Below are 24561 nucleotides of genomic sequence, written 5' to 3'. Positions count from 1 at the left end.
CTTCTGTATTGCTACAAAACTGTCTGGGCAAAGACCGATCAGAGTTAAGCTTGGCCCAAAGGAATCTTTACCTTTTGAAGAAAGGATTGAATTTTAGCCTGTGCAATCCAGGGCATACAGGTAGTCCTTGATTTATGACTACAGTAAGGACCAGAACTTTTGTCGCTAAGCAGTGTGGTTGTTAAGTGAGTCATGCCCAATTTTACAAACTTTTTCCCATGGTCATTAATCACCGTGGTCTTTAAGTGAATTACACAGTCATTAAGTGTATCTGGCTTCCCCATTAACTTTGCTTGTTGGAATCTCCTTGGGAAGGTTGCAAATGGCAATCACTTGACGCCAGGACCCTTCAACCATTGTAAATACATGCCTGTCAGAACTGCGTGATAACAGTGTGGAAGTAAACAGCTTGTAATCTACTAGCCCAGGGGTAGGCAACCTTGGCTCTTTTATGACTCGTGGACTTCAGCTCCCAGAATTCCTGAGCCAGCCAAGTCTACGAGTCATAAAAGAGCCAAGGTTGCCTACCCCTGTACTAGCCTGTTAGATGTGAAAACTGGAATTATAATAAGGCTCTCAGTTCTGGGCTGCAAAAATCTGAATGACAACTAGATGGCAGCAAAGAGAAAAAATTTCCCAGCCCAACACTAGCAGACCTAGTTGCCATGAAATATTTCTGATTCAGAAATGTTTAATTTCAATACCATTACCTATAATTTTATTGGCTGCAATAAAGTTGTAGGTGCTTAGGTGTATGAGAGCGTGAGGATGAAATCTTTCTTGCAGACTCTGATGCTTTGAACTTCAACACCCATCATCCTCAGCCACAATGCTGTTGGATTTATAGGAATTAAAGCACATTTTATCTGGAGTGTCTTGGCTTGAAAAAATTGCTTTCTTAGATTTAAAAAAATTATCTCTTCAGCCGATCCAAACTTAATCTGTTAAAAAGATGCAAAAGTTCTACATTTCCATTGAATTAATATCAGTTGACTTGATTATTAATGTTTTCCTTCCTGGTGCATTAAATATTAAAATGTGTTTTGGTTTAATTATATTTGAATGCCTGTTTTTGCTTCCTTTAGCTCTGGTATTACATCTGCCTCTGTTTCTGCATTCTGCTTCTTTCTTATCAGTTAACCTACTTTTTCATTTTGTACCAGTCTGAAAAAGCCATTCCTTCTAGTTAATTCTCAAAATTTGGTGTGTTTGGAACATGTCAAGTTTGAAATGGGCCATCCCAGTCATTTTGAAAGTCATTTTTTGCTCTGAACAATTTTGTTTCGGCTAAGAACGCTTGCAAAATAATTGAACTAGTCTTTTTGTATTTAAGACAGGCATCTTTTGAGTTCAGAACAGTTCAGATTTGAAACATTTTTCACACTCTTGCTCAATATTATGTAACTGTTAAAGGCTCTGTGCTATGGAAAAATGCCATTTCTTAACGGTAACTCTGAATGAGAGACATACTGTATATATTTTACATATGTGCAATTAAGTGGCCCACAATACATAGTCGTGTTTCACTTTGCTTATATTGAAACAAGCTTAAGATAATTTATAAAATAGTGTACAGGAAAGATCTGCCTGGATTGGCTTCAGTGAGATTTCTGCAAAATGAGTCCTCTGAACTTTAAACGTGATTTAAATTCTTCTCTAGAACAGAATAGGGCTTTGAATAATCTCACATTTACTGCAGAAATTCTGTATCAGGTACTTTCTGTTCTTTTTCTTTAATAAGGGTCACATTCTGAAATGCCCAAAAGACATGCATATGCGATAAAGATGAAAAATTATTTTGTTTATGAAAGGTAGATGCTGTTAATCCTACTCACTCTACTAGACTAAATCCTTTGTTAAAAAATATGAATAGAAGAGAATCTCCATCTCTGGTTTTCAGTAAAAGGGGTTCATTTAATTATAATTGAAATTGATCCTTCAAATCCAAGGATCTGAATTGGTCTGTATTCCAGGGGGTTTCCAAACTCTCTAAAGCAAAGGGTTAAAAAATATCAGTTAACTAAGTTTTGATAGCTGCCAAATTAGAAATCTTATTGGTAGATGCTTACCTTTTAGTTCTTTTTAAAAAATATCTTTATCTTTTATTTATTTATTTATTTATTATTTTATTACATTTATATACCGCCCTTTCCCGAAGGACTCAGGGCGGTTTACAGGGTGATTAAAAACAAAAATACAAAAGTTAAAAACAGATTAAAAAATTATATCCGTCCCTGCATAAGTAAAACCCCAGTTAAAATTAAAATTAAAACTAAAATTAAAATTAAAATTCTCAGCCTTTTATCTTCTTCAATTTTTTAGGTTTAAAATTACATCTTAATTTGCATCTGCAAACCTTTTGTGTGTGTTAAGATGAAGAAAACTACCCAATTTTGCTGCTGCTGTTTTTCAGATAACAGTGCAAATACAGTGTAACTTTCCCTTTTCCAGGTTGCGTTGAGAAGACAGCAAGCCCAAGAGGAAGAGCTGGGGATTAGTCACCCCATCCCTTTGCCTAGTGCCACAGAAATGTATGTGAAGAAAGAAAACAACGCCAACAGTTCCTGCCTGTTGGAAAGCACCAGCCCACCACAGTCAACAACCACAGCAACTGTAGTATCTACCTCATCCACAGGTAATGCTCTGGGTAAAGGGATCTCCTTCGTAGTCTTTGATCTGGAAAGAATTGGATTGTCATGGGTTTCAGATCTAATTTTATTTCAGTAAACCAAGGATGGATGTATAAAGAACGTACAACAATCTTGTTTATGTTACATCTTTACAACATGCATTCTTTTAAAGCAGACGTCGCGAGACGTATCTGAACTTTTTGCCCATTGCCGGCAAAGGGGTGGGCATGGTTTCCTCATGACACGTCTGGCCAGCGGGCTGGCAGTTTGACACTCCTGTTTTAAAGGTATCATTTTGGCTAAGGTTGAAGAGCCTGCCTTAATCAAATTAAATCATTTGTCCATAAATTCAATGTTATTTCTTCAGACTCTGTTCAGTTTGACAGTAATTCAGAAACCCTGTGTACGGTCACTCATGCGCTCGTGACCTCTCGCCTTGACTACTGTAATGCTCTCTACATGGGGCTTCCCTTGAAGACCACTCGGAGGCTCCAACTGGTACAGAATGCGGCCGCGAGAGTTGTCTTGGGAGTTTCCCGGTACTCCCATGTTACACCTTTGCTCCGCGAGCTACATTGGTTACCAGTTGTCTTCCGGGTGAGGTTCAAGGTCTTAGTGATGGTTTTTAAGTCCCTACATGGCATGGGTCCGGAATACCTCGGGGACCACCTGCTGCCGGCGTCAACTCCCCTCCGCCCTGTGCGTTCCCACAGAGAGGGCCTCCTCAGGGTGCCTCCAGTCAGAGAATGCCGGCTGGTGGCCCCCAGGGGGAGGGCCTTCTCTGTGGGCGCCCCGGCTTTGTGGAATCAACTGCCGGTGGAGCTCCGGATGGCACCGGATCTCCGCTCCTTCCGGCGCGGGTTAAAGACCCACCTGTTTGAACAAGCTGGCCTGGCCTGATGGGGAGTTAATTTGGGTTTTAAATATTTGTATATTTTATTGTTTTATCTTGGGCATTAATTTAATTCTATTTTAACTTTTGTAGTTTTGTATTTTTATCATATGCCCTGTTCACCGCCCTGAGTCCCTCGGGAGAAGGGCGGTATAAAAATTTAATAAAACTAAACTAAACTTTAGACTACGGCTTTTGAACATTTCAGCCAGAAAAATCTATTTAATTAAAAATATATATTTGCAGGATTCCTGTTCAAAAGGGTCCATATTACATCACTGTTTTGTGAGCTGCACCGGTTGCTAGTTTGCTTCCAGGTGCAATTCAAGGTGTTTGTTATCACCTTTAAAGCCCTGCATGGCATGATTCTAATCGACTTGAGGAGCCCTCTCACCCCAGTAGGAGCGGCCTATTGGCAGAGGGGGCATATTGTGGATCTCATCAGCCAAGGAATTTCAGCTGGCGGGATCCTGGAGCAGAGCCTTCTCTGCTGTGGCTCCAGCTCTATGGAACGTCTTACCTCCTGAAGTGGGGTAAGATTCCCACACTCCTGACATTTCAAAAGAGCCTTAAGACCTGGCTCTGCCAGATGGCTTGGGGACCCAATGGGAGAGCTTCTTACTGGAGCTGGTTGACTAATTAAAACTTAATCTCACCTTCCCACTCCTGTATGTCTGGCTCCCTCCTTTCTCATCTGGTGTTAATGACTTTATTTGTTAACGATTTTATCCATTGTGTTTCTATGATTGTCAAGTTTAATATTTTTAACGCTTTAATATTTTTTCTGTAAGTTGGCCAGAATTGTTGAATATGAGAAGGATGGCAAATATATTTCTTTCATACATACATACGCACACACATACAGACATACATAATATAACATAAAATGGCAAAGTGCTAGTGATAAAGGATTAGCTGCATTTGCATGAACTTTTTTTTTCATCCCTAGTCTCCTTCTGTCCTTCCTCCATAAAGTTCTCAATATTTTGTTTTTTTTTTTTAAAAAAAGCCCTGTTTTAGATTCCATGAAGTGTGGTGTAGTTCTGGTATTCATTGTGGCATTATCTTTCTTGAGGTGGTGGTGGTGGTGAAGTTGCATGAGCCTAAAGAAAGTTGTGGCTGCATAAGAGACACTTTAGCTCTACCTTCCATTTTCGCTGAAACCCAGAGCTTCAAACATGTGAACCGCAATGAAGGATGCTGCAAATCATAGTTCAGTGACCACTGAAAAACCCTCGGATCTCAGCTGGCTTTAAAATAAAGCAATTTTAACTGCAGCCTGTAATTTAGTTTAGTTACTTTGAAAAATTGCACTCCCTCTAGATCTATGGATTATGCAGAACTTCCAATTCCTTCATTCTGATTTATACAGCCAGTAAGTCTTGTTGAGAACGGGCTATACAGAATGCTATACAGTATATGATTTCTTATTTATAAGTTCCTCTTGAGTTTGAGCAGAATTGGATACCAGCAAAAGAAATAAATGCTCAGGCACAGCTTTAATAAGTCACAGAAGTCAAAGGCAGCCTCATAATTTGTGTTTCGTTCTTCTCCCTAGTCGAGACAGTTTTAGCAGCCGCCATTATTGTCCACAGGTCCATGACAACCAGATTTTTCATTTGACAACTGCAGAAAGCAGTGGGTTCACTCCTTGCTTGTGAAGGTTTTCTCTCCCTCCCACTTCCTTAGAGGTATAGCAGTTTTTCTTTTAAACTTCATCACACTCTACATGGTTTACCGAGAGAGGAATAGGGTGTGAAAGAGCTGCACAAATCATACAAGGTACCAGAAAAGTCTTTTTTTCGCTGTATCCATTTTATTGGCAGGTCAGAAATATTATGGCACATTGAAAGGCCAGAGTCAATTTTTCAAGCCTCTGGTGACACACCGTGCTTCCTTGAGGGGGGAAAAAGTAAGACCGAACAGAAGTGGGGGGGGGGCAAGGAGAGGTCTTACTGTTATTTTCATTCCTCAGTCCTGTCATTTGTGTTTCGGTGTGTTTATTTTTAAAATTGGTTATGCAAGTGGAGATCAAGAATATAAAAGAATCCAGAAAATGGATGTTTTGAGGCTAAATATTCTGCACTTCTTGCCAAAAAGAATCTAATCTTAAAATTGTATCCTAAATACAGTACATCACCATCAATCATGATAAAGGAGGAGAAACTGGATGAGTTACATGAGAAAACCAAATTATGAAGGTGTTTTTGATAGCTAAGATGCAAGGTGTTTGTGTGAGGAAAGAGAAAGAGGGATTTGTATTTTTACTGTGGCTGTGTTTCTTATGTACTTTTCTCATTATGACAGAGAACATAATCCGTCCTTTTCTCCTGGGCTTGGGCCATTCGGAATCATATCTTAATTTAAGTGTGACACTGCTTCTGGGTATGTTTGAAATGTGACTTGGTCACAGGACGTGGGCAGTCATAAAGCACATAACTGTGTGGTCTCTCTGCAAGAGATCATTTTTTATCTCTTGAAGAAAGAAAGAAAAAGGTGGCTTGTTAGAAGAATGCACAGACTGCTCTTGAGGGAAAATAAAACAAATTCTCATATATAATTTAAAAGGGGGAACAGGAAGGATTATATTCTCTGTCTTTTTAAGAGCAAGACAAACAAGAATAAGGACTGTTGACCCAGCTTTCCCCTTGCTGCCTTCTCTTTTACCACTTGCACATTGATTGAGCAGATTATGGCCCCATAGTTCGCTAAGGAGGCATCTGCTTGTGAAGGGGTTCATTCGATATAATGGTGGTTATTCCTTATTTTAGTTCAAAAACTAAATCTGTGCCTCCCAGTCCAATTCTTTTGGAACCTCTCCACCATCATATTAAGAATTGGTATATAGTTTCAGCTAAGGTCAAAAAGTTTTCCTTAAAAAAGTCTTAATGCATTTTTTTAAAAAAAAAATCTCCAAGACTCCATAGTATAAGTAAAATTCAACCCTTCCTAATATTTAAGGCCTATTCTGGCTTTTGACTTCTCATCCATATATTGGCAAAATCTGGCCAGAAAAAAGTTATCTCCTCCTTTGTTCTGCTTTATAAAATTTCAACATAGCTATGTTTAATACCTGTTTTCAATCACTCCTGGTTAACCCTTACTTTTGTCCCAAACAAATTCTCATAGGATTTAAAAATGTGCTTCCATAGTCTTTTCTTAAGAGATTGAACTATTTAGCAAGACCAGAATTTAATACTTAACTTTTATTAGATTGAGGACTCAGAAAAAAGTAGTTGTATTGCTAATTTTTCTTGTTGGATACATTAATCACATTTGGTGGGAACACTCTGCTATTATATGAATACAGCTCTACATTAATAATTCTGCAGGTATGGGCAAAAGCTATTTTTACATGCAAACCCATTTTTTTGATTTGGGCCACTCCAAATATTTGGACAATTTGACTAAAAATTTCATATGAAAGATGCTGGTATTAAAAAACAAAATGTTTCTTCCCTTTTCATTTGTTTACATATAGCTTATGGTTTCAGTCATAAAAAATCTACGAGATAAAAACTACTGCAATGAAGATGGTCAGTAGATAAATTGGTGGTACAGATTAGCATATATGTGCAAAATTTGTGTACAAATGTTTGATACTTATTTACAAAATAAATGATACTGGAAATATCACTAATGATCATTTATTTAAATGATTGCAATCTATAGTTTATGGTTAAATAAATTATAAGGATTACTTGAAACCATATAGTTCCACAAATGAAAATGTTAAAAAAACCAGGATTGAAACAACATGCTGTCTTGTCTCACTGATATAGACTTGGGGATTGCTAGAATTATTTTAATCTCCAATTAATCCATATATTCTCCTACAATATAACCATACATATCATACTAACAGAATTGAGTATTAAAAGGACATACTGTAATCTTCACGATGCTTCTACAATCCACCTCCATGGCAGAGCTAATTGGAACAGAAGGGAAAAAGCAAACCTCTTCTGAATTTATAAATACCCTATTAAGTATTCAAACTGGTGTATTTCAATCCATTGTACGTGGAGGCTGCATGATTTGAAGTGTTCAGCTGGAATGCTGTGTAGGGACCCAGTTTTGCAAGGAGCACATATTCACTATTTGATCATTGCTAGCCATTTACCAATTGATCGTATCTGAGTTCAGATTCAGGTAGATGGCTTTCGTTTTGTTAAGGCTTTAAATAGCTTGAGAGAAGCTAAAGTTAATAACTATTAATTATTTACAACGTTGACTTTCCTCCGACAAATAAAAATCTAGCATACAGTATTTATTTTTCTGTCTCTTGGCCATATTGGTTACAGAAATGCAGCATGGATGCTGAATTTAGGCATGCCATTCCATTCTTGGATTAATAATAATAATAATAATAATAATAATAATAATAATAATAATAATAATTAATAATAATAATAATAATAATAATAATAATAATAATAATAATAATAATAATAATAATAATAATAATAATATTTATATACCGCCCTTCTCCCGAAGGACTCAGGGCGGTGAACAGGGCAAACATATAAAAATACAAAGATACAAAAGTTAAAAAGAATTAAACACAATGCCCAGCTAAAACAATAAATAGATATATTAAAAACAACAGTAAAATCCCCCCCCCATCAGGCCAGGCCGGCTTGTTCGAATAACTGGGTCTTCAGATCGCGTCGGAAGGAGCGAAGGTCGGGCACCATCCGGAGCTCGACCGGCAACCAATTCCATAAATCTGGGGCGCCCACAGAGAAGGACCTCCCCCTGGGGGCCACCAGACGACATTCTCTGACCGGTGGCACCCTGAGGAGGCCCTCTCTGTGGGAACGCACAGGGCGGAGGGAAGTTGATGCCGGCAGTAGGTGATCCCTGAGGTACTCCAGACCCATGGTTAACTATCAGTGCCCTGAATAGCTCATTCCCAAGTCCTTAGAAGTGGTGATCAAGGTGAATGTTAAGCATTTATCAGCCTGTTCTGCCCTGTGTATTGGCAACTGGAGGTCCAGGAAATGAAATCAACAATACACCTAGTGGGGATGAAGAGGGCTGGCCTATTTTTAAAACTATTGAGAAGTTTTCCCAGAGCACAATCTAATGAGCTTTGAATACCATTGTCATGTAGGGTCTTTGCCCTTTTCCAGGATCAATCAAAGATTGTGTGAGCTCTTGCTGTCACCTCTATCTAGTAGTTGAGTGGATTTTTTTCCCCCACCAGTGCTGTACCGCATCTGGAGGAGTAGTGAAGGCAACTGTTTTGTTAAACTTTTGGAGAAGGGTGAGTCAGTTCCCATTTGGTGATAACCATTGTTATCTTGCCTCCCAACTCCTGGATGCTGTTTAGCCAGTCTTCCTGTAGAGCTTCAGATGCTGACCCAGTGATATCCAAACGCCACCATCTCTGGGACTTCAAATGCAAGAGAGGGCATATATTTTGGCCACGTGGCAGTTTCTCTCATAGCAGAAGTTGATTTTACAAATCACAGCACAGATGCACACAACATCAACTAAAAACATAGAGCAGATGTGGAGCTCGAATGGACAGACATTCTTTGCATTCTGCTGGGAAGTTGAACTTTGAATTATTTTTGTGAGATTGGTAGGGCTGAAAATGTTGATGACATCGAAGTGCCAAAATCAAGAAGTTAGTCTAACTTTGCTTTTCTTCTCTCTCGTTGGAACCTTGCTTCAGAGTGCGGCATCTCATTATGAACGGGGACGTGGGTAAACCTGAATAGATCAAGACTTGGATGACAAAAATGATATATACCTTGTAGAAAGAGAGTGGGTGAATATAACAGTCTATAAATATTTGAGAGGTAATAATATGAAGGAAGGGGAGGTATTATTTACAATGCTTGCAGCAACATAACCAAGAGTGATGGCTTGAAACTAAAAAATACAAGGGAAATAATTAAATTGGGAGACGCTTCCTTTCTTAACTAAAGGTTCAATTAGGCCGTTGGAACACAAGGCAATGCTTCAAGCATCATTGGCAGGCGGATTTAAGAAAATTGCTTAGGACTATTCTGGAGACAATTTTCAACCTCTGCAGAGGTAGGTTATTTATATTTGATAGTGAAGAGCCTAGCAACATGTTGCATTTGTGACATGGCTAGCAGTAATGTTGTGTATGCATTTAATATATATATATCTATAATGTTTAGTATGCAGTGGAGTTATTTTCAAAACACCAATGTGGGGGGCTAAATTGGATTCAATTTTCCCTCCCTAATCACAATACTATGGAAATTTTCCCTCATTCCTCTCCCCTCCCCCATCTGCATGCAGCCATTAACATTAGGGAGAAAAGTTGTCACTAAGCAGTAAATGATGTAGTTTTCTCTTACAATTTACTCCCATGAGAGGGGAAGGATTTATTCCACGAAGGGGAAAGGATTTATCGATAACACGTTCCCAAGGACAGTGCCTCAGACATACAGAGACTCATCGGCATCTGTTCTTTAATTTTTTAAAAGCACAGAAGCGTATTGCTGATCACATCAATAGTATGAGATATGGTGTATGGGCTCAGGTTCCCATTAAATAAAAGCAAAAGCGAAATGGTCCTATCAAGAGTTTGCAATTGCACTTGCAAATATGTCTTCTTTTAAAGTGCACGCTTAAAAATGTACAGCAGTCTTCCCCAATTTGGATGCCCTTCGGATATGTTGGGGGAGCAACGGTTTCTAAAATTCCCAGCTTATTTAAATAAAGTACAAAGGATGACTGGAGATATATAATGACATATATTTTTTAAAAAAGGCATATTTTCCAAAGAAGTAAATATTTGTGCTTAGGTAGCTATTGCAGTCAGACTCACAATTTGCAAGCAGTTGCCCATAGAAGAGGGATGCAAGCTGGGTTGAACCAAAATCTTTCTCTGGAGACAAGACTAGCTCAGAATGTAAAAAAGCTACAAAGGACTTCTTGCAGCCAGCAGTGATTGAAAGAAGCAAAAATAGACTAGTTAATTATGCAGAGAGGCAGAGCTAGAATAATTCGGCTGCGACAACCGAACAGTTACAGATGGTGGCAGAGGGTTATAGTTTTCTGTATCTTTTTGCTTCCAAACATGTCCAGTGACTTGGGCAACAGCCCAACATGGTGAACCTAGGCGTCATTTCTTTTTCTTTGTTTTTCTAACCAGTTGGACTCTGTCCAGTTGTCTGTCAATCCAAAAATTGAACAGGGCCAGACCTGATTTGGTATGAGCAAGAGAAAGATTGAGTTCAAAAAATGAGCCAGATTAGGCTGCAGGGTGAAGGGGAAAACATTTCTTTATAGGCAAGGCAGTCTCAGGCAACAGCTTGGAATATGAGTGACTAATTTATTTTAAGTCTCTTCCAGTCATGTAATCCAGAATAGCACATCTATAGCACATCCCATGCTTCCCATTGCACTCATATGCATAGAAGTATGTGTGGCCACCACTGGTAAATTGTACAAACTCTCTAGCATGCTGTCCAATGTACTTCACTCACTGGACTTCTGGGCAATAACTTTGTCATTTTTTTACAGCATGGAAAATGGGTTGCTTTTGTTGTATTCAGCTTTGAATATGTTCCTTCCCAGTCTATTAGCTTTTCTTCAGTCTAACATGTAGGAATCAATAATTTGGCTCAGAGAACTTACTGAGTTTAGCATGATTTGTTTCATTTGTTACACTATAGATCTTGTTACATTATTAGAATTAATCCTATATTAAACTAATAGAAGAGAATATCTATAATTCAGGATTGATCTGTGGAATTTTTGGTGCTTTCTGAACTGGTTGTTTCCTTGTTTGTATTAAACTAATTTTATGTATTAAAAACCGTTTGTAACCAATATCGACTGGATTTACACAGCACATTAAACCAAATCCAGATAATCCATCTGGTAAGCAGGAAAGTTAATTTAGTATGATCTATATTGAATAACTTGTGTAAAGAAACAGTATAAAATAAGGGAGGTATCTGCTACTAGAAATTCACCACATGCTACTTCAATAGAAACTGTATCCTAGAATCCGCAATTATAAGATAGCAAACAGACTTGATTGCTGATTTTATTTTGACCATTTGTAATGTAATTTCTAAATACACATTTTAACTTTTTATTTGTGACTTTGTGTGTCTACTTATTCAAAGATGCACTTGGATAACTTAATACTGTAGTTCAATCTTTGTTAGTCTGTTTAGAATGACATCCCATTGAATTCAGAGGCATTTACTACAAGGTAATGAGGAAGAGGGATGCAATGTAGTTGCTTTATTTTATTTGCAGCACATCTGAGCCATACAGTTGCATGAGTGCTTCTCTTTGCCAAAATCTTCCTTGTATTTATCATTTTGTAGATTCTAGAATGAAGCTTCTATTGAAGTAGCATGTGAAGAATATCTATCAGCAGATACTCCCTAGTTTTATTTTTAGAGTGAGCTTATAATAATTTTATCCCAGTCTTACTTTTCCAAGGTCTACCCTTTTAGATATTCATAAAGGGCTCTTACTCCCCACTTAACCTAGTCTTTGATATCCTGTTACAGTCTGATGGCATCTATACTAATATTAGATTTTACTGTTTATGGAATTGTAAGTCGGGTTATTTATGCTTGGATATTCAGCTTTTTTCTCTCAAAATTACCTATTCCAATACAATATTTTTCAATGATGTAGTGCTACCTTCCATCATTTACCTCGTATCCAGTCAGCTCTATCCCTTAGCTCTAACTAGTGTGGGCATCACATTGAGTCATAAACTTACTGATTTAATTTGGGTTTATTGACCTTTCAACCTGGCTGTGTGGCTTGTGAAGTGTGGTTTATTGCTTTGCATGATGTGTGAACCCCACCACTCTTAATTCAGCAAATCACGATTATAATATGTTTCAATATGTGTGAACTACAGTATAGGCAATTCTTCAGTAGGCAACATTTTTTAACATGAAAACATTGATAAAAATATGTGAGGGGTGAATAGGACATTCATTTTCCTTCTGGGGAAAAATGCAGGTGGTTCAGATTGTAATTGTGAATGGACAGTTGTCTAAGAAAAAGTTTTGAAAAATTTTTCATTGTCATCAAAATCTGAGAAGGGCTTCCCTTAGGAAGCTGTTCTGTACCAGCCTACTACCGGCCCTGCAGATAAGGCAGGGACAACGCCTTTTACAAGAAGGCAAGAGGCTGGAACTAAGCCTGCCAAATTTATGAACACAAAAGCAAATAGAGCAAAACAAGACACGAACCATAAAACAGGAACTATTCAAATGGTTGCCTTCAGCAAACCAGCCCTCCCACGCATTCCCCTTTTAAACAGTTCAGGGCGTGGCTTCTCTCTGCCTCCTTCCAAGGTGCCCCATTGCCTTCCTCTGTTTACTCCTGATTGACTGCCTCCTGCGTCGGGCGTCCTTGAACAGGGCAAGCTGTGGGTCATCTTCATCCACGCTGTCAGGCTCACACAGCTGGGTCTGCGTCGTGACCAGATGGGAGGGGCTTGGCTGAGGGCTCTCATCAGCAAGCTCTCCAACCCCCTCAGCAACCTCTCCAACACCCCCCTCCTCCTCCTCTGAATCGTCCGACCCAACTGCCGAACCCACAGGCTGACCCTGAATCACAACAGAAGCCTGTATTGGAATGCTGTATCCAGTTTTGGCTGCCACAATATAAAAAAGATGTTGAGACTCTAAAAAGAGTGCAGAGAAGAGCAACAAAGATGATTAGCGACTGGAAGCTAAAACATACTAAGAACGGTTGCAGGAATTGGGTATGTCTAGTTTAGTGAAAAGAAGGACAAGAGGTATCATGATAGCAATGTTCAAATAGCTAAGGGACTGCCACAAAAAAGGAGGGGGGTGTCAACCCATTCTCCAAAACACCTGAAGACAGGATAAGAAACAATGGACAAGAACTAATCAAGGTGAGAACTAACCGAAAAATAAGGAGAAATTTCTTGACAGAACAATTAATCAGTGGAATAGTTTGCCTTCAGAAGTTGTGGTGCTCCATCATTTTTAAAGAAGAGATTGGACAACCATTTGTCTGAAAAGGTCAAGGGTTGGACTAGAAGACTTCCAAGACCCCTTCCAATTCTATTTATCTGTTAATCCTCCTCAATCTGGTTCACGTAGATGTGTTGGACTTCAATTCTCCAAATTTCTAATTACTGATATGTGCAAGAGACTAGGCTGCAGAAAGCTTTTCAGTTGCACATGCTTGGAATTCTTTCTTACTCTTGGAACATAACCCATGGGATAGGAATTACTCCTTTCTGAAAATGACAATCCTATTGACCATCGGTTGCAAGAAACTGTAACCTCTGTTTCCAAATTAGCACAGAAGTTCAGATCAGAGTGTGCTCAGCATCTTGTGTCAAGTTTGTTGTCTTATGTAGAACAACGTTTTTCAGGGAGATTATAAATGTTGATCTCCTATGGAAAGCTGCCCTTGACTTGTCCCCAAGATAAAGTGAGAGTGGTACCAGCATAATGTCAGAGAACACTTCCTCCTCTTTAATTCATGGGTTTTATGACTTGGATGTAAATTATTCAAATTATTCCAACTACAGTACTCCAAACTTCCAACAGTAGATACCATTAATTAGAGATTAGATGTTCATAAATAACTATGACTTGAATTGTAGGAAGAAGAGCCTAGATAAACTCTGTGACAGCCTAATGCAGAGATATAATTCCCTAATGCTGTGTAATTTTTAACACAGAGAAGTCTAACATTGTTAGTAGGGAGAGCCATGCTTCATGTATAGTAGATACTAGTGACTGAAAGGGGTATTGCTGATGTTTTCATGGAGTCACTAGACTCTGGCATCCATAAAGTTTGGTTCACATTTCTTTGTATTTTGCAGGATTTTTAGTGTCGAATTGGAAGCCTTAATCTCAGTTTTAAGGCATTTATTTGTTGTCCTAAGTTGTGCCTTTCAGAAAAGAGTAAAAATCATTCCAGTTTCATCTAAGAATGAAAACTCAACATGGCCCTTAGCTCCCACATCAACAAAAAATTAAAGAAATAGCCTCACACATTCCATATGGAAGTTATATTCCATATAGAGCTATATTGCCCAACTCTAAGGGTTTGAAACCATGAAAGTGTTCTTAATGTAACACTCAAGGATTCCTCTAGGTGCCCTTTTATCCAGTGAAGCTAAGATTAGTGAAACGTTTAGGATAGGGGCCACTGTCTTGTTTCTTAGGACAAATCTAATTTTGGATTAACTGAGTATCATTTAATAAGTGAAATATGCCTATGAAATGCCAGTTAGTTGTAATCTTCTTTACATTTTTAAAAACGTAACATCTTGGTCCCTTGAAGATGGTTATCAGACTGTGAGCCCACTGTCAACAAGTTGTGCATTAAATGATAATTTTAAATGACTTTCAACAACTGCCTGCTGGAATTTTTAATGCAATGAATAATTTGGAATGCCTGGTTGTATAACAAATGGAAGAACCTATCCACAAGAATATAAATCAGTGCGTTTGATCAATATAGTACACTGCTGCGCACAATGTAATAGGGTGGATCAATTTTTAGTATTAATGTCCGCTGTTGGCAACTGTGCCAACTTTTCAATGGGGTGGAAAAATACTTTCACTGTATTTAAAACAGAGCCAAGTGCTTTTTCTGGCCAAAAAAATAATAATCATCATCCTTGAGAATCACATGACACTAGGCATTGACGTCTTTCCTGATAAAGTCGGTGCCTGCCCCCAGAACTGTCTTCCCTTGTGCAGATAGGCCTTATAGGAATGCTTGATAATATTTACAACAATTGTACTGTTCCGATTTGAAGCCTTTTGTACACATTACAGAGTTCAGTGGATAGTCTTTAGCAGTCTCAGAATGCCTCACAATCCATTTTGTTTGAGGGATCAAGAGAGCTGGAGTTAGAAATGGCAAGTAAGGAGCATACAGCTAAATATAGACATCAACAGGATGAGGCCCAGGCACTGTGTATAGTTATAGTAAGCAATATTTATATACAGTTAGTGACGGCTTGCTTTCTTTTTAGAATATTGAACAGCTTTTTTCTTAATTCTTCATTAGGAAAATGATTAAACTGCAGAATTGTAGGTACTCCATAGTCCTACAAAGAAATGGAGAATATAAGTATAGTCCAGCCTGAATTGTGCTAACCCTTACCTTTTCCCCATATGGTAGAGATTTAGGGCTCAGTTAAAAATATATTTCCATATTTTGGGCCATCGGATTTATGGAGACTATAACAGGGGTGTCAAACCTTGGCAACTTTAAGATTTGTGGACCTCGACTCCCAGAATTCCCTTACATGCTGCCTGGGGAATTATGGGAGGTGAAGTCCATAAGTCTTCAAGTTGCCAAAGTTGGACACCCCTGAACTATAAGAATAGGCAAAGGAGAATAAAACAAGGAGATGTAAGCACCTACAACATAGCCTATAAAAAAATAATCCAAGTCAGATGGAAATGGTTCACAAAGAGACAGAGGCTATGGGGAGCTGGTTTATTTGTGGATCCAGTGGGTCCTTTTCTATTTAGCTCTATGACTGCTAACAGAATTTTCCATTCTGTTTACTTTTAATTTCTATAATTTAGTTTTTAGGATTATAGGCTGTTTCTATTTCACAGCTAGAATACAACTACTGTAATTTTTTCACAAAACTGCCAATTATGCTTGACATAATATAATGCTATGGTACCCAATAATATGCATTGTGGCAAGGTTCAAAGAAATTTTGAAAAAAAAAATAATAATATTTTAGATACTACTATCGTAACTTCTTTGAGATTATTTGACATGTATCATTCTAATTATATAAACTCCACTCTGGCAGACAGGGCAAGTCTACATGGAAGGGAGTTATCATTTCATTTATTGTAAGTTAATGAAAACAATGCAATTGTTAGAAGCATAACTATCATTAATTTAATCTTTAATTTAATTAATTTCTAAAAATTACTACAGAATACGATCAGAGATTATAGAGATTATTTGTGAGCATCCCTCTAATGGGCTATATTGTATCAACACCCTTATGAATTAGTATGTATTTTAATTTAAATCAAATTACACATTTAAATATATAAGCTTTGCATACCTTTTTATGAGTAAATTTGTTCGTTATTTAAATCATCATTTTCTCTCAAAAAGTGGCAAGTGTTTATGCTCCTTCTCAAGAATATGCTTTCTTTTATTACCGGGTAGTTAAATTAGTAAAAGACATGAAAGTTGACTTGCTAAACAACTGTGTAAATTTCTCCTAGTATATTTCCTGTTAAATTTGAGGACATAAGATTGAGAAATGAGGACTTTCTTGAACAGATATTGTCATATTAAAAGGTTCAACTTCCTCAGTCCTTTTTTACTGTTTATATAAATACCTTTAATTGTTCCTAACATTAAACCAAAGAGAAACATTTTAATGCAAAACCTATGTCAGAAAACCAGGAAAGAAGCAATTTGCCTCCAAGATCTTTTTAGAATTACCCCTATTCTCCTTTTCCTTAGAAGAAATTAACTTTTTTAATTTGCCAATAATTTTTTCTGTAATTTACATTTTGATGTTGCGTTCAGGATTTTTAGTTTTTATTTTTCAAATTCTTCTATTCCCATATCTTTCCATTTATTTTATTACAGATTGACTGATTAGTTGATTTCTCATCTTTCAGGATAACTTGTCTTCCAAAACCATCTTACCTGGAATGTCATTCTTCTTATTTTTTTTATTTTATTTTATTTAAAAAGACTCTATTCCAAGATCCTTCCTGAGGGGATTGGGAAAGATGTGGAATAGGTGAGCTGGATACTACTATGGGAACTGGGTGGGCTTCTGTAATGATATTATCTGTGTTACTTGCATCACTCTTACCCTTTTGGTTTCCCATTGTCGGCTCTTTTGAAATAGGCCAGGTCAGGAAATATACAAAAAAAATAGAATTTTATTTATTAATATGGGCTAAAATAACAAGCCTGAGACTATTTTTCCTTCTAACTATACCAAAGAAAGTCAAAGTGGGGTCATTAAAGTTTCTTTCTTGTGGTGTATTTATTTATTTATATTTGATATTTCCAAACCATTCATCTCCCTCAAAGAGGGGCATTAGCATTAGACAGCTAAGTATCTGTTTACCTGGCTGTTAAGGCTAGGAATTCTGGGAGTTGAAGTCCACAGGTCATAAAGGGGCCATAGTTTTCCACCCCTGTCCCAGCAGATGCCCATGGTAGGAAGTGTTCAGAATCATAATACTGTCCCATAAGCAGTGCTTTTTTCGTAAAAAAAAAAAAAGGTGTCGCAACTCACACACGTCATACAATCTGCCTTGCCTACCCTACAAGGTTCCATCCAAAAAAGATGCCAGAACTTCACTCTGGGTGTTCTATGACAAAAAAAGCCCTGCCCGTAAGAGAATGGGAGTTTTGTTAGAAAAAGTTTAGAATCCCGTTCTCTCTTCAGAGAGATGTGTCCATCATACCTCATATTATGCAAATTCTGCAACAGGGCCATGGGATTTCCAGAGAACAAAGAATCAATGAATCCTGAGTAACAATCATAAATAATCCATGCCCAGTTTATTACTTCCAGAGCTAAAGTGACTTCAGTAACAACTCCAGCAATTTGACCTGCTCTACATGAGGGGGATTACAATGCCTATAATCACCACAGAGCCAGTGTGAGTCTAATAAAACTGGGAAGGAGGAAGGAAAAAGTTACTTTTTCCCACTGATATAGTCAGACCACCTTCCTCCAAAGAAACCTTTTTATCATTTATTCAAGATGGTGTGTGTATGGATGTGGAAGTGTACCACTGGTTTTATTTTTCGCCATTTCGTTTTCTATCCGGATGTTTTATGTAATTTTTCTGAAGTTTCCAGCCAAGAGCAGTATTTGTATTGCTGTAGACTTGTTTAGTGCTGCCTTCCTTGATACAAGGTGGTCTATTCTAGCTGTTTGTAACATTGTGACCTGAGTCATTTGCTGAGATGGGGCAGCTATAGAAATCAATCAATAATGTTTTTATCATTTTAAAAAATGATGAGCTTTTTAAAATCCTAACCTTAATACTAAAGGCTGAGGACAGCAGTTTTCCAACAGTAGCACTAGGAGAATACGACCTATCGTGCAGCTTTGTTAATCTGGCTTCTAATATTGACTGCTTAGTGGAAGATGCCTGAGAAGATTGCAATGGTTGATCACATGACCTGGGAAGTGGAAACTATCCTCATTATATGCCAGTTGCCAAGGGCTGACCATGGTGATGCGTGACGGTTGTAAGTGCGAGGGCCAGTTGTCAGTCACTTTTTTTACTGCTCTTGTAACTTCAAACTGACACTAAATGAATGGTTTTAAGTCAAGGATTCATTCCCAGGATCTCATTTCACCCATCTCTTTCTTATACCAGGGGTCTTCAAACTTGGCCCTTTTATGACTTGTGGACTTCAACTCCCTGGCTGAGGAATTCTGGGAGTTGAAGTCCACAGGTCATAAAAGGGCCAAGTTTGAAGGCCCTTGTCTTATACTCTTATCTCTCTAATGAAAATGCTCTTTAAGGATCCCCATGGGCACAGCAAGACTGGAAACATTGAACACCTTTTGATCTGGCAAGTGCTGTGCCATTGCTAAATGTTTGACAATGGGTACAAGTACTGTGACATTTCTGTGCACATACTCTGAGGGGACACCTATGCACTGCCCTGCTCAGTATGTGGAGAGTAGTGCTGTAAAGGTCAGGAAACCCTCCTTGATCACATAATGCAGTGAGCTGCATCAAATCCTGGAGGCTGTAAGGTAGCCGAGGAGAAATAATTATACTTGGGAGATGGGTAATTACAGATAATGGCTGTTTTTGGGGGGTGGCAAAAAAAACAAACCCCACAGCCCTAACTGAAATGAATATGGCGTTGCACATTAACTTTATGGGCAAGCTACAAGTTCAGCCCCGAAACAATGAAAGTTGCAAGGAGAATCTTTTTTTTTTTAGCTATATATCTATATATAAAAAAACCAGGTAAAACTTCTGGCTTCTGTTGTGCTTTTTCTCACTCTATTCCGAAAACAACCTTGATGGCCCAGCAGCAAGGGACAGCAAAAATTGCTCTGTCATGAGAGGTCTGGTGGGAGAAACATATTGTTCCACTGGTTCCTGATTATGGCTTTAGGGAGTGATTTCACACCACTCTCATTCAAGGCTCTTGTTCGACCTCAAACGCAGCCTTAAAGCCAGGTCTGTTAATGAGGAAGGGAGGATGCGTTCAGCCGAGGGGAGGGCTGGGCTGGAAACTGCTGAGTCGGGATCTAAACTTCTTTTGTGATCAGAAAAGAAGTTTTGGATGTGTGAAATAATTACTTCCAGTTGAGAGATATCGCAACATAAAAATAAAATCAAAGGTGGCCACTGGCTTTGCCTGAAAAAATAGTTTTTATTGTCCTTTTAAGAATGTGTAGGCAGACTGTAAAAAGGTTAGCCGTAAACCCCAATATGCAGTAAATAGAGAATACTTCAACTGGTACTTTTTAGCAGCTTTAGATGCCTAATACATTTGGCAGGGGATCTAAGCTGTGGGATTTTGTATCTTAAGTGTATTCGTCACGTTCCCGGACACAGGTAGTCCTCAACATACGACCAGAATTTGAAACCAGAATTTCTATTGCTAGGCAAGATGGTTGCTAAGTGAGTTGCACCCAATTTGATGACCTATTTGCCATGATTCTTAAGCGAATCGTGCAGTTATTAAGCGAATCAGGCTTTCTCTATTAAGTTTGCTTCTCAGGAAGGTCACAAAATGGTAGTCATATGACCCTGGGATGCTGCTAGCATCGTAAGTACATGCTGGTTGCCAAGTGCCTGAATTTTGTACACGTGACCATGGGCTGTGATGGGGTTGGAAGTGGGAAGACTGTAAATCACGTTTTTCAGTGCTGCTGTAACTGAATAGTTGCTTGAAAGAAATATTGTAAGTCGAGGACTACCTGTATATTAAAGAAGAAGACAAATCCTGGCATCAGGGACTTCTTTAGTGCAGCAGCTTCTTTCCTTGAGTGGGTTGAAGAAACCAAGTATGTTTGACCCTGTAGACACAGGGAGAAACTCTTAATCTCTGTTGCCCCAGAGGGCAAGATTAAATCGAATGGCTTCAAGTTACTAGTTATACTAGGTTTTGGCAGGGGTTTGAGCAGTGTTGCAATCTAGTGAGAGGGTGTGACCTTCGCTGGAGGTCCTCAAGTAGAGGCTCTACATGAATCATCAGTTGGATATGTTCTAACTGTTTTCTGGCATGAGCAACAATATAAAATGCTTCTTTTTCTGTAGTGAGCAGCAGACAGATTTCAGCACAGTAACTACTCTCATATACCTCAGGCTTATTTTATTTTATTTTATTTCATTAGGTGCTGCCCAGAGTACTTCTGGAGTAAAGCTACCAAAACTGAATTTAGTAATGATGATGGTGATGACTCACCCGCTGACTTTGTTCATTCAGTCAAAAGCTGAACTCTACTTCTGTTTTGTCACTTACCGTGTGGTCCATAAACACTTGACATTTTGAGTTTGTGATGCTTGGGAGAACCAGGAAGATAGTTTTCTCCTCTGTTTACCTACTGCAAATGCTTATACCTTGTTGTCTTAACATGTTATGGTCTCCTTGCAGCAAATAAAACACTGGATGATTGAGAAAATCTTTTTATTGTATCAAGTCTTTCCTCTGCCAGTGCTATTGTAGGCTCAGTCTGCAACCACTTCACCTCGTCGGCACATTCCATTATCTGACATTTGCAAAGCTGCCTCCTCTGAACAGTGTGCCTTTGTAAAGCATTAATTGGACACAAGGGCTTGATCAGACGTTACACTTGGATGGATTGTGTTGTCTTTGTGGTTAGCCAACTGCCTTTTCCTCATCACCTGAAGATGTTAGCTAGCTAGTCACCTAACGGATCACATTGATAAAGAACACATTACTTATGTCTTTGAGCATTAGTGCATTCATGCAATTCTCTTTCCATCCCTGTGTAGACAGTGGTTATAGTCTGATTTTCTTGCATCTCTCTAGGGACTGAGGTTAAACAAAGAAAATACTTAAGAGCATGTAAATTGGAAGAAGAGGTCTATCACGGCCCACCAAAATTCAGCCATAGAACATTAGTAAACACACCCATATAGGCATCAGAATGGCTTAACCTAACCTAGTGGTTAAAGCATCAAGCTAGAAACCAGGAGACACTGAGTTCTAGTCCTACCTTAAGCTTGAAAGCCAGCTGGGTGATTTTGGACCAGATTCAGCCCTACCCTTCTCACAGGCTAGTTGTGTGAAAAATAGGAGGAGGAAGGTAAATTGGTTGTGTTTGCCACCTTGAGTTATTTGTAAAAATAACAAAGACTGGATTTAAATAAATCAATAAAAAAACTTGTTAAGTGCACAGTTTATAATTTTGAAGAGCCACAGTTATAAGTGAGCAATGTGTTATTTAAAACTTTTTAAAACACACAGTTTGAAGATTGTGATCACACATTAGCTCATTTGAATTACTCCAGTTGCTAATTGCTTTAAAGGTTGTGGTTAAGAACACTTCCAGGGGAAAAGGGTAAGGGAATTAGTGGATTGTTTCAGTACACATAAAATTCCCTTTGGTATCTTTGAATCTGAAGAAGATATACCAGTCTCATATTTGCTCAAACAGTAACCAGCACTTAGTAGATGGTCAGTTTAAATAAGCTAGACTTGGCCACTATTAACTAATCAAACAACTCAAGAGTACATAATGTCTGAATTACCTCCTTAGTTCTCTTGTGTGGCTTTTTTTTTAAAATGGAACTTTCTAAATTAATGGTGAATTGACTCTTCTAGCAGGGGACTTCCAGAGAGAAAATCCTCCCCAAAAGGAGATTTGTTGATTCTTCCATAGATCATGAATGTGAAAATATTTGGATATTAAAACATGTTGTTGTTGTTAGCTGCGAAGTCGTGTCCGACTCATCGCAACCCTATGGACAACGTTCCTCCAGGCCTTCCTGTCCTCTACCATCTTCTGGAGTCCATTTAAGCTCACGCCTACTGCTTCAGTGACTCCATCCAGCCACCTCATTCTCTGTCATCCCTTTCTTCTATTGCCCTCAATCTTTCCCAGCATTAGGCTCTTCTCCAGTGAGTCCTTCCTTCTCATTAGGTGGCCAAAGTATTTGAGTTTTAGCTTCAGGATCTGGCCTTCTAAAGAGCAGTCAGGGTTGATCTCCTCTAGGACTGACCGGTTTGATCACCTTGCAGTCCAAGGGACTCGCGGGAGTCTTCTCCAGCACCAGAGTTCAAAGGCCTCAATTCTTTGGCGCTCAGCCTTTAAAACATATTAGGACGTAAATTAAGATGCCAGAAAAATCTAGCATAGATTTTTGGGGATCAGCTTTCCAAGCATTAGGGCTGATTTCTTCTAGGAATAGGAGATTACTCAATCATTGCGTTATTAAGGTTGATGGGTTTTCTGGTAAATTGTATCTAGTCTATGCTGTATTTTGTTCTAAATTCTCCCTGGATGTTTCCCCACAAAGGGCTCAGAGTAGAAATAAAGTTTTGGACCCTCTACTTTTTATGGGAAAAGATCATATATATCATCCATATGATGCATTGCGGTCATTTTGTACTTGCATTCATCCATCATTTGTCAGATCAAAGAAAGTTCTAATACTGAAGAAGAATTTACCGGTAGTTTCCAAGGGAAGAATACACTTTTAGATAGTGCATTGATGTCTTTTTTCTCTCTTTTTGCTCATAATATAGTTCTGGTACAGTCATATGTCAAAAAAATAAAGCTATTAAATACTAACATTCAAATATAAGCTATATAGTAATTCATAGCTTTGTATTTGTGAAGACTTAATCATTGTTAAAATTTGACTATAATCTTATTGTAATGTATAATAAAATAATATAAATACCAAAAAATGAAAGTTAATATTTTAGCCTTGTATTTTAGTGACATTCTTTATGTGTATTAAAAATAAGAACCTTGCAAATGTTATTACAGTGAACAGGTGTCATGCTTCCAACTGTTACCTATGGCAGCAACATCACATCCTAATATAGACAGAATGTAATAGGATGTAAAGAGCCATGGTGGCGCAGTATTGCAAGCTATCTGCTGGTTGCCAGGAGTTCAATTCTGGCCGGCTCAAAATGAGATTCCAGATTGTTGGGGGCAATGTGCTAACCCTGTAAACCGCTTAGAGAGGGCTGTAAAGCACTATGAGGCGGAATATAAGTCTAAGTGTTATTGCAATTAAAACTGAATGTTTCAGATTCATTTTCCAGAAAGGTGGCCTGAAGCACCTCATGGTGAGAACAGTCCATAAGAATAGCAAGAATTACAACAATCCGTAATTTTTTTAAGCAGCTGAATCTCAATTCCCCCCTCCCTCCCTCCCTCCCTCCCTCCCTTCCTTCCTTCCTTCCTTCCTTCCTTCCTTCCTTCCTTCCTTCCTTCCTACCTACCTACCTACCTACCTACAAAACAGATTGTATGTTTTGCATAGATATACATGCATACAGGGAAAAAACAATACTACATACTAGTTGGAAACCCAATTCCAATCCCATTTGTACCTAATAACAAAAATACTAAGTGGGCAGTGCTAAGATTCATATATCTGGAAGCAGCTTTTCTCTCCAGGTAAAGTCTGTATTATTGCTTCTGTCCTCATCCTAGAATTCAGCCCGGACCCCAGTACTCACCCTAAACACATATGTTTCCAACTGTCAGGAAAGAAGTCCCTGCAGGGCCAACTAACAACACTTTGCTGTCTCACTGAGATCAACACAGGTCTCCCCATCATTCTACTACTACTGCTGTACATTAAGATGCCACCTTTTTAAGAAGAAGAAAAAGGAAGGGTTGCCTTTTGGCTTGATTTATTGGGAAAAAGAGGACAGGAAAGCCTGGAGGAACATTGTCCATAGGGTTGCGATGGGTCGGACACGACTTCGCAACTAACAACAACAAATTGGGAAAAAGCAATGAAAGTTCCAGACTTCTCTTTTAGTAATTCTCTGCCTTTTTACTTCTTATTCCATTCCCCAGCCCACGGGGTGAAT

The 24561-nt window shown here is 38.4% G+C and overlaps 1 protein-coding gene across 1 annotated transcript in view; it reads left to right on the top strand.

Annotated features, from left to right (window-relative positions):
* Positions 1-24561, top strand: part of DMRT1 (doublesex and mab-3 related transcription factor 1) — a gene marked incomplete at both ends in the record, with an annotated part of 75679 nt that overhangs the window by 4680 nt on the left and 46438 nt on the right. The window contains one exon of the mRNA XM_083352566.1: positions 2452-2635. Within this exon, the coding sequence (XP_083208692.1) occupies positions 2452-2635 (184 nt within the window). The remainder of the gene's footprint in view (positions 1-2451; positions 2636-24561) is intronic.

This window comes from Vipera ursinii, assembly GCF_947247035.1.
Source record: "Vipera ursinii genome assembly, chromosome: 2".
In the NCBI taxonomy this organism is placed as follows: Eukaryota; Metazoa; Chordata; class Lepidosauria; order Squamata; family Viperidae; genus Vipera; species Vipera ursinii.
Note: the sequence above shows the minus strand (reverse complement) of the source record. Positions and strands in the feature narration are given on the sequence as shown.